General features: G+C 54.5%; 1 protein-coding gene across 1 annotated transcript; it reads left to right on the top strand.

The window, feature by feature from the left end:
- Positions 1-1,605: 1,605 nt before the first annotated feature.
- Positions 1,606-5,103, top strand: ARL4C (ARF like GTPase 4C). The gene has a single exon (XM_075153791.1). The coding sequence runs from the start codon at positions 1,717-1,719 to the stop codon at positions 2,293-2,295; it is 579 nt and encodes a 192-aa protein (XP_075009892.1). The 5' UTR covers positions 1,606-1,716; the 3' UTR covers positions 2,296-5,103.
- The last annotated feature ends 5,809 nt before the right edge of the window (positions 5,104-10,912 follow it).

Below are 10,912 nucleotides of genomic sequence, written 5' to 3'. Positions count from 1 at the left end.
TAATGCTCCAGCTCCTGGAGTCAGGTGATCACTCACAGCTTTCTCCACTTGCCCTCGGAAGCTCATTACCTTTATGAGGTCGCAGAGAAAAGCCTGAACTCACGCCAGCTCAAAGGCCAATCCGGACAATCCCAGTGCACAAAATATTTTCATTTTCCAGCCCGTACAACGCCTGTGCCTTGCTTTTTGAATGGCTGTGCAGAGCGCGGAGGCGGTGCCGCCTCACACGTGCCAAGGAGTGTTTCTCCCAGATGCATGCTGGGGGGAACAGAGCTCCCTGCACTTTTCACGCTGTCACCACATGGTGATTTCCATCAAAACTGCGCCCAGTGTCACCTCCGGAGACCGTCACAGCGAGCTGCCTGTATTTTTAATGATGGCATGTGTTAGCAAGTAATCTTATCTCCATGCAAAGCCGCGACACGCATCCTCGGGATGAAACATGAATATGAGAAATGATCCCACTCCAGCCTGACAATCCTCAGTGCACGCTGTGTGGTGAAAGCATCTTAAATTAAAAGCAGTATCTGTCTTCTGCAGTATACTTCTTTCTCCAGGGCTTTCTAGTTAAGCTGTCAGATACAGTTGATATTTATTTTACAAATGCTGTAAAAGAGGGGATGGGTAATATTGTAGGAACAACTGTGCTGCTGCTTTTTGGCTCAGGAGCAATACCAGAAATAAATGCAATGGCAAAGAGCGGGGCAGGCCTTCCCCAGAGCATGCAGCTTCCCTGTCCCCACACTGGCCTGGAAGGGGCTTCAAGGAGGAGTAGGTGGGCCGGCAGCCGCATGGCTTGGGGCACGAGCCGTGCTGGGCCTTGGGGGGCTGCCTGGCCACAAGGATCTCAGGGGCTTTAACAGCATTTATGAAGTATGAGATGCAAAAAGCATTAACAGCAATGATGAACATCAGTGTTGTCCCTCCCCGCCCTGGATTCAGCGCAGGTGAGGTTTTCCCCTCCTGGCATCTCTCGGTTTTGGGAGACCTGGGGGATGCAGGTGCTCCATGTCCCAGCACCACACTGGGTGGTGGTGACTCCAGAGCTCCCAGCGCACGCTCTACCTTTCCAGGAGCAGACCATTGCTCTCCCGCTTTCCGGGCTCAGCGCATCGCCAGTCATCCCCACAGAGCTGTGCCTGAACCACTTTTGCAACCCCCCCCGATTCCCTCAGCCGGGGATTATACATGGTGCAGCAGAAGGTCCCTCCTTGTGCATCGGATAATGCCTTGGCTTGGAACTATTTTTAGGGTTTTCTTTTATTATTTCTCTGGTCGGTGACGATGAAAAGCGTAGGGATAACCCAGCTTTAACCACAGGCGGAACTTGCTCCCGGGGGGAAGCTGTCCCCCCCTGCAGGTCAAAGACCCCTGGCCGCTCCGGCGGTGCACCCAGCAGCGGGGACGGGCAGGTGCCGGTGCAGGCAGCAGAGGGGACGGGCAGGTGCCGGTGCAGGCAGGACGGTGGGGCGGAGCCGGCGGAAGGCGGCGGCGCGGCCCCTCCTCCCGGGCGGGGCGGTGGCCGGCAGTCCCCGGGCGCTGCCGCCGCGTGGAGCCGCGCTGCCCGCCCGCTGCCTGCTGCCCGCCCGCCCGCTGCCTGCTGCCCGCCCGCTGCCCGCTCCGCGCCCAGCCCGGCTCACCCCGAGCCGTGCCCCTGCGGGCCGGCGGCGGTGCGGGGATGGGCGCGGGGCTGTAAGGGCGGCGTGAGCCGTGGCCATGGGGAACATCTCCTCCAACATCTCCGCCTTCCAGTCCCTGCACATCGTCATGCTGGGCCTGGATTCGGCGGGGAAAACGACGGTGCTCTACCGGTTGAAGTTCAACGAATTCGTCAACACCGTGCCCACCATCGGTTTCAACACGGAGAAGATCCGGCTGAGCAACGGGACGGCCAAGGGCATCAGCTGCCACTTTTGGGACGTGGGTGGTCAGGAGAAGCTGCGCCCGCTCTGGAAGTCCTACAGCCGCTGCACCGATGGCATCATCTACGTGGTGGACTCAGTGGACGTGGACCGGCTGGAGGAGGCCAAAACAGAGCTGCACAAGGTGACCAAGTTCGCCGAGAACCAGGGTACCCCGCTGCTGGTCATCGCCAACAAGCAGGACCTGCCCAAGTCCCTGCCGGTGGCCGAGATCGAGAAGCAGCTGGCCCTCCACGAGCTGACCCCTTCCACCACCTACCACATCCAGCCCGCCTGCGCCATCATCGGCGAGGGGCTCACGGAGGGCATGGACAAGCTCTACGAGATGATCCTGAAGCGGAGGAAGTCCCTCAAGCAGAAGAAGAAGCGGTAGAAGCCCCGCAGACGCGGGGAGGGATGGGGAAGCAGACAAAGGAACCGAGGGGGAGAGAGAACCAAAGCGATCCTTTTTGGTTTTAATTGTTACTATTATTTTTTTCCCCTTCCCCCCCCCTCCCCCCCTTCCAAATGAAAAGACAATAGTGGTGATAACAAAGCCGCTCCTGCCAGCCAAGCCCAGATCCCGGCTGCGGGCGAAAGCCAGGATTTCCCCTCTCCCACCGCCCCTTTCCGTGGACCACCGTGCTCCCAAGGGCCGGATCCGGACCTCCTGGGCCCCCGGGCCGGGCTGGAGACGTGCTAAGGGGGCGAGACCCCCTCCATCCTTCGGGACCACCGAGCTTTTTTGTGCCGGAGGCGAACAGGGCAGGACCCTGTTGAAGTGCATTTGAGAGAAGCCCAGCGTGCTTCTGGATCTTTAACGTGTGCATTTTTGGGGGGGGTGTAGCAGGGATGCGGCGGGGAGGGATGGACGCTATGGGGGGGGGCGAAGGCAGCGCCCGGGCTCGGCAAGGTCAGCGGTGAGGGAGCTTCCAGCTGTGCCCCAATGCCTGCCTGCATCCCCCCCCAGCCGCGTTTTTTCGGTTAGAAGGGGTGTTGAAAGCACAAAATGTGTGTTGGGGGGGTGTGGGTCATGGGTAAGAGGACAAACCTCCCCCCCCGCTACCCCGGCTGGTGTTTTAGGGCACGGGTGGGTGCAGAGCAAGAACAGGCAGCCTTCAGCCCGGGGGGGGCGGGGGGGTGGTGTAAGGCTGCGGCGCCAGGGGTGCTCAGTAGCCGGTGACTGGTGCTGAGCTTTAAGCTGTTTGCTTAAAAAAAAAAAAAGGAAAAAAAAAAAAAGAAAAAAAGGCAAGGGTTTTGGGTGAACGCTGCTGGAAGTGTTGGGGGGGGGGGTGTCCAGGAGTCCCCCTTCTCAAAGGCTCCGTTGTGTCATCTTCTGAAGCAGAGCCCCGAGCAGGTCCTTATTGTGCCCAGGCAGAGGCATCCTCCAAGGTGCTAATTTGCTCCAGCTGGGATGATCCAAACTAAGGGTTAGTTTGAAAAAAACAAACAAACAAAAAAAAGCAAGCTTCATGGTACTGGTCACCGTGCTGCTCTGCAGTCGGTGCAGGAGGTCAGGGCAGCGCTTGCTAAATGTGAGGTTTTGGGGGGTCAGGGCAGGGCAGGACGGACGGCTGCTGGCACTGAGATGGCCAGAGCTTGCAAAATCTCTGCTGCAAAGGGACTCGGCAGCGCCGGGAAAATGGCAGGGTGTGAAGAGACATAAGGGGGGGTGTTAGTTTTTTATAAAGATTTAAACCCGATTCAAAGCAGAGAGCCCCTTGCTGCCAGCAGTAGCCGTGTGGGCTGCCTCTGCCTGCTGCGCGCCCGGGGCAGAGTCAGGTCCCGCCGCGTCCTTCTGCAGGTGGACATTTTGGTACCTGGATGGGACTAAGGTCCTGGGGACTGAAAGCCATTTGCTGTCTGTGTTTTGGCCTGGGACCCATCTCTCTGGAGGAGAAAACCAGGGTCCCGGCTTTCCATGCAGCCCTTGGGGGGGGCAAATATTGTGAATTTTGAGCCACACGGTCTGGCGGGTGTTTCTGGTGATTTTACACCAGCCTTCCCATTTGAAAACCCCTTCCCAGAGCAGCCAAGGAGAAACCACCAAGCAGACAAAAGAAAAATGCCCTTTGGGTTTCAGGGAGTTGATTCTCCCCTTGCAGCGATGAGCGCGGCACCTTCCAAATAGCGTGGTTTTTTTTGTGTTAGGAAACAAATGTTGCAGCCAAGTAGTATTTCTCTTCTTGCGGGATTTGAGTTCCCAACGCGAGTCCCGACTTGTGCGCTGAGTGAGTGGGCTGGTCCCATCAGTTCAGGTGGCTCTGTTCCCGCTTCCTTGGGTTTGCTTTGCTTTGTCTTCACCTCCAACACTTTGGTACTTGCTGTCGAGAGAAGAAAAAAAAATATTTATTTTTGATGCCACAGAAGCCACATGCATTAACCCTTTTTTGGAGAGCGACCTATTTTAGAGGTGAAATATAAAGCTATGATTTCCCCACCAGCTCAAAAGCGATCAGGTTTTAAAAATGACACGTGCAGGCTATTAGTTGTGGGTTTTGCCTCCTTGCTGTCGAGACGTAGGTCTTGGTTTGGCAAACGCTGGCATGGAAAGCTTGGTGACATGCATTTACAGAGCTTGGTCCTTCCTGAGGGTTCGTTACACCCAGCTTAGCTGAGCATCCCCTTGGAGAAACGGCTGGTTTTCGGCAGAGCCCTTAAGCGTGTGCTGAACTGGCAGCGCACGCTTGGGAGGTTCAGCTGAGCCAGGTGGGACGCTGTGGCGGTGCCGTTCCCACCAACTCTGCTTTCTGCAATAATTAAAAAGACTTTTCCAATTAGTAGCTAATGGCTTCCGTGGTATTTCTGTAACGTTTCACAACCGTACGCTGGTTTTTCCTGTATGCAGATGTGCGTCACCTACGGTGGGCTAGAAGAGGAGGTGCCTCAGCAGAACAGCGGTTAAGGGAAACTGCCGAGGTTGTTGCTCTGAAAACGAGCTGGGCCTTTTTGCAAGGTTGTGCGTCTTCTCTAAATATGTATGAATGACTTTTTTTTTTTTTTTTTAGCAGATGTCACGAGGTACCAGTCTCATTTCCCCAGGTACCTTCGCGGTGTTCCCATCAGTGTTGGATATCCTGCTGCCCGTGTCCTACCCTTGCCATTGTCTGTCAGTCTCTGTCCCTCCTGTCTTTTCTTCTTTTTTTAAAAGATGCAGACATAATGCTGTGAACTGAAATAAATTATTTATACAATGAAAGGGCCTGATAAAAAAAAAAAAAGTGTTCTTTTGCTTATTTCTCAATATCGATGCTGCATTTTACAGTTGGTTCTCGGTGCATGTTATGAAGGAGGTTGCTTCTGCCTCCCTGGGGAGACGAAACGTGGGCATGGGGACAGAGAAGTGACCTGCTCAGGGTCACTCTGCACCCAGTGGCACGCTGGCACGGGTCTGTCGCATGGCAGCCCTCTGCAGCGTGTCCCTCTAGGACGTGGGGAACATCAATAATTTTGCGGTTCATGACATCTGAGCTCTTTTGCAGGTCACTTAATTTCTCTGCATTTCTGCTGCTGTCCGTGAAAGGGGGAGGACCGTGTTTGGTGTGGGTATTTTCCTCCCTCCCCTCTTTTTATTTTAAATCCCTGTGAAGGAGGCGATCGCCCTGTGCACAGCGCTTAGAGGAGGGAGCGAGAAAGTTTTGGTTTTGCTCGGTGTGGCTTTTTTAAATGCGTGGCCTCAGGCAAGCCTGTTGCAGTGGCAGAGAGCCAGGTCTGCAGGGGTTAAAGCACCAGGCGGGCAGTTGAGAACAGGATGCTGCAGAGCTGGAGGCTGCCTCTGCTCCTGGGTGGCTGCTGACACAGGAAACACAGGGTGACATTTCCGAGAGGAGAACCGGAGCCGGGTGGTAAATTGACTTTTTCTTTCTTTTTAAAATGATGACATGGCAGCCAGAGAGGAAATGATGAGCCCAATCCGTGAAAAAGCGATTTGGCAGGGCTTGCGAGCGCTTATCCTGCTCGAGGTTTGCGCCAGGCTCCTTTCTGCTTCCCAGGTGGCCGCAGGGTGCGCAGTGCCCGGGTGAGAGGACATGCTGTCTGCTTTGCAGGATCAGGGTCCTGGGGCTCTAAAGGGTTGCAGGACCTCGAAATCAACCTAAAGGCTTATCCAGTGATGCAGTTACTGAGCTCCTATCAAGGCTGTTGGTGCACGCCCAGAAATCACTTGGAGCTGAGTTGGACGGTGATCTGTGGCATTCAAGGATTGAGTTGCCGAGTGCTCAGCTGCCTCCTGATGGTGCAGAGAGCCTCTGAAAGGCGCAGTCCCCGCGGGCCCCTTCCTCGCACAGAGCATCGCCGACGGGTTCTTGTCTCACTGGCACGGTGGGCAGCGTGGTCCGGTCCAGCGCTCCTGAAGATGCTTCTGACCATCGCTTCCCTTTGCGCCTCCAGCCCCGTTTTCCAGGCAGCATGTGGGACATCGTGTTTCTCCCGGCTGCGTTTCATGGATCTGAAAGCCCAGGAGCGGATGCTGCAATGCCTGCACCCTCCTTAGCGTGACGGGACTTGTCCTCACCGATCCCACCTGGTGGGAGCCAATTTATGGGGGTTTTCCTGCTGGCATGGAGTCGTGCACACTGGCGTCGTGTCCCTGTACGGGCTTATCTGTGCCCCAGGGAGCCTGGACTTGGGTCCCTTGGGCACACAGGGCAACCTGCATGGAGCTGGGGGGGCTTTCCTCCTACTGGTTTAATGGGGGGAACCATCCCTGTCCCTGTGGTAGAGGAAAAGAATCAGCCAGAAGGGTTTGGGGTGTAGGTTTTGAGAGGCTGTGACTTCGTGTGTGTCCGCGACTGTGCAACTGGATCTACCCCCCAGCCCTGGGAGCCGGGGGAACTGAACTGGGATGTCTCGGTTTATCTTACTGCTAAAGCCACTGGCTTGCGGGAGAGGGGAGGGTTGTGTCTTCTTGCAAGCAAAGCTCCTTGTGCCTCGAGCTGCAAGGACGGACATCCTCCTTCAAGCCACACAGCCTCTCCTCCTGGCCGGAGAGTGCTTTTGTCAGCAGGGGTTTTTGCGTGTTTAGGCCAGTTGTCATGAAAACATTGCACAAGGAGCTTGCTGACCTTGCGGTGCCCCGAAGCAGCACGCTGGCCATGATTTATGCTGCCACACCATCTCCCTGAGCAGGCGCTCCAGTTAAACAGCGAGTGATGTTGGAGCCGTGGGCCCCAACCCGATGTTTGGGGACCCTTGTCCAGGCCACCAGGCAGTGCCCAAGGATGCTTCCCCTGCATGGGACCAGCCGGGAGAAAAAGCAGTGAGGAAGCAGTTGGGCTGCCAGCTGCATCAGATCTCCGCAAGCATGGGCTAGGAGCAGGTGAGAAGGACCTGCAACCTTTCAAATGGCAGAAAAAGCAAGAGGAGAATAGACCAGGGCTGGGATCCAGCCGGGAGCTGCAGGAGATGGGGTCGGGACAGAAATAAGCAGAGATGAGCTTCCAGGACCGCTTCTCTGCAGGTCCCTGACATACCTTCTCTGAAGGCCTCCTAGGGAGAGCTGCTGAGCGATCTCCGCTTGCTCTCATGGACAAGGGTGCTTCAAACACCCCTCCAACAGCTTGGCATGTCCCCCATTTTCATGCACATAGCTTCATGATGTCTCCTTCACCCCAAGAGCTCTGCAGTCCCTCTTCTGCAGGTTCTCCCTCTGCCTTGCCTCTTGGTGTCTCAGCTGCACAGGTCCTTCTCCCTCTCTTTCCTTGGTTTGCTTTGTTAAGCTAAATCCCTCTGCTTTATTTCAAATGGGATTTGCTTCCCAAGCAAGTATCTTTAAAAGGATCATCTTGGTTAATGTACTTCATAGGGCGCTGAATCCTTGAAGCATGGTGTAATGCAAAGAGAGCTATTTCTTTGCACAGCACAAGGTACTTCTGGTCAAAGTTTGGGTGGGGTGAGGATGACCATGTCTTTAAAATGGACTATAAACCGTTACAAGAAGAAAAAAAAAATCCCACGCGGATTCAAACTTCGTTTTCATTCAGTCAGCTCTGTCCTAGAGCTTCTTCAACGTGAGTTACCCCAAATCACATGTACGTTTTGTCTGAGCCGCAAAAGGCCCCTGCTGCGAGTCAGGTCTGCGGGACACCAGGCACTTTACGCACACGTCAAGCAAAAAAAATGGTAGCGCTTGCCTAGTAGAGGAAAATTGAGATATTTCAGCACAAGCATATTCTTACTGAGGATAGTTCATGATGACTAGGGAATACGGAGAGCCCAGCCTGGGAATATTTGCTCTAATAAACCATTCTGTTTATTTCAGCTTAGCTTGTGTTTGCTTCTGTCAGATATTCGAGTGAGATTTAAGGGAGGAAAGCTTACAAAAAAGAGCAACTCTCCAGCAACTACATTAAAATACCGGTGGAAGGTGAGTTATGAAGCCTATAAATCCCCCAGGTGTTTGCGCTGGAGCTGTACCCGGCTGACAGGTGACCAGAAATAATCCCACGTGCCTAGTGACCCCCTCATCCTCCCTCCCTGGCAGTCTTGACTAATGGCATCTCCTGGCTTGCAAAAACGCTGCAGCACGAGGGGAATTTGTGAGAGCTGAGCCCATGGCCACGGGGCGCTGGGGGAGAGGGAGGACAGGCTGCTTGCAGACACTGGGGAATGGGTGGTAGAGCTCATCTCACCCAGCTCTTCATCAACCCACAGATTATATTTTTATTATTATTTATTATTATTATTGCCAAATTTTGCAGCTGGAGTGGGCTACTGTCAGCTTGCAATGTTTCTTGTGGTTCCCCGGCGCTGGGACTGGAGCATTCCCAAAAGTGGGTGTCTGGGGAGACAGGCGCACCTGAAGCTCCTGATCCCACCCAGCAGTTGCTTTGCTGCCACAAAGAGAGCAGGACACAAAGCTGGGTCTCGATGCAGTTTTTCAGTCTCTGCCACCGGCTCCTGCCTAACCCTGGTCACATCATTTTAGATGCCCTCAGGCTTCTTTTCTACAGGTGTAAAAGAAGGTTGCCAGTATGTTTCTTACTCCCAAGGCTAAAAAAAGAAATTGGTGTTGGATGTGGTACTCACATCCCCATACTGAAGACAGTAAACGTGCAGAATTGTCCCTTACGTAGTGGGGAAAGGGTTGAATGGTGCTTGGGTTGGAGGAGATTGCTGCAGGTCTGGGTACTCCCTCTTGCACAGCGGGCAGAAGAGCTACATCAGGGCTGAGTGCCTCAGTTCAGCATCCAGCAGCTCCGTGCCATGCTGACTTTATTTTATGAGCTCTGGCTCTCTGAAACCCTCCAGCCGTATCCTCCAAGTTATGACTGCAAGAGGGAAGTTCATAACCTGTTTTAAACCCCCAACCTCATACCTGTGGGCTCTCCTGCAGCTACAGGGACGGTAATGAAGTCCTGCAGGCAGAGGCGATGGCACAGAGGCTCCTGTCACCGCCGTAGCATCGTGCCAGCAGTGGACAAGCCATGTCTCCAGGGCTGGAGGCAGCTCAGGACCCTGCAGATCCACCCACGCAAAGGTGAAAGACCAGTGTGGCAATGGGAAACAGGAACACAGGGCAATTGTTGTGCTGGTTAATGTTTAAATAGCTCTTGGAAAGCCCCCTCCCTTGCCGCTTGCACTCTCTAACAAGGGGGCCCTTTCAACTCTTTGGCAACTTCCCCATCCTTTGGCTTCTGCTGCCTGTTTAAAATGTCCACAGGCAGGAGGGGGAAGTTCAATGCTGCAGCTTTGCAATGTTTTCTTGCCCACCGCATCCTCCCAGGATGGACCACGCTTTCCCAGCCAGCCTTCAAAACCGCCTGATTACTTAGAGGGAGGGATCTGTTAGAGCGGTTTGGTACCAAGGTGACAACAGGTTGTGGGGACACCCCCCCCACCCCCAAAATAACAGCCCACCACCCACACACCGTCCTTGGAGTGTGCATTCGGTGTTCCCCATCCAACCTAGCTAGTGACAGCCACATCTCCAGAAGAAATGGCCTTTAGCCTTCCCCGTGCAACTGCACAGGTCTTTGTCTCCCGTGCATGGCCAAGAGAGGTCCCAGAGAGGTGGGGGGACCCTGCTGATATCTCTCCGCAAACCTGCTGCATTTCTTCTGGGACTTCCAGCATCTCAAACTGGGAATGGAGCAAGGACGGTTTAAATTCATCCCCTGCCAGTTTTGCCTGCAGCTTCTGGCACCCAAGCCAGCCATTTTCCCACCTAGCCCAGCCTCTCCCCAGGTGCTGCCCATCTTCATCTTTGCATCACAAGGGTGTGATGTAAAGAGTTCCACTATGATTCGTCCCTCATCAGCTGCAAAACCTCATGCAGGACAAATAAATCACCTGGGCTCCCTTCCCCACGCCCGCCCCCCCCCCCCCCACCTTGCTGCCCCCCTGTAAAACTCAATTAGAGCAAAGCAGAGGGGTGGGGGGGTAAAACTGTTTATTAAACCTCAGCATCAGCATTTCTTTTCAGCCTGGCTGCTCTGTGTCCCTGGTAACTGCCAGGGTGTAACGGGTGAAAAGCAAAGCTTGATTGCAGGCGAGGAAGTCCTGGTGTCACAATGTGTTCGAAGAGAGCGGTGGAGCATGAGGAGACCATAAACCCGTCGGGAGGTCACTGAAGGGGCTGGTTTGGGAAAAGCGAGCCCTGCTGGGGTTTTATCACTGTGGCCTGAGGGTTTATAACCTTTGAGGATGCTCTGAGTTGAGCAGAGCTTGTACTGGCTCATTTTAAGCTAAAAATTGGCTTAGCCCTGGATGAGGAACAGCCTGGAAGAAAAGGACTTGGGGTCCATGAGCAATGTCCTCGTCCCTCACCTCCTCCCCACACCGTCCTTGCTGCAGGACTGGAGCCCAGGTGCCTCTTGAGGCAGCAAATGCAGACAGACGCAGGCTGCCGCTCCCCACCCCTGTTTATGAGCTGCTAACACCAAGGCTTGATGTTTATCATGTGGTTGCCCATGGGAGACTTGGGTGCCCAACGCTCCTTTATTTTTAGCTAGATGACAGAGTGATGCAGAAAGATGGGAGGGAGAAGGGGAGGGGCTGTGTCTGCTGAGACC

The sequence above is a fragment of the Calonectris borealis genome, chromosome 6, assembly GCF_964195595.1.
Source record: "Calonectris borealis chromosome 6, bCalBor7.hap1.2, whole genome shotgun sequence".
Lineage (NCBI taxonomy): Eukaryota > Metazoa > Chordata > Aves > Procellariiformes > Procellariidae > Calonectris > Calonectris borealis.
The sequence above is the reverse complement of the archived record's forward strand: the minus strand, read 5'-3'. Positions and strand labels throughout refer to the sequence as shown.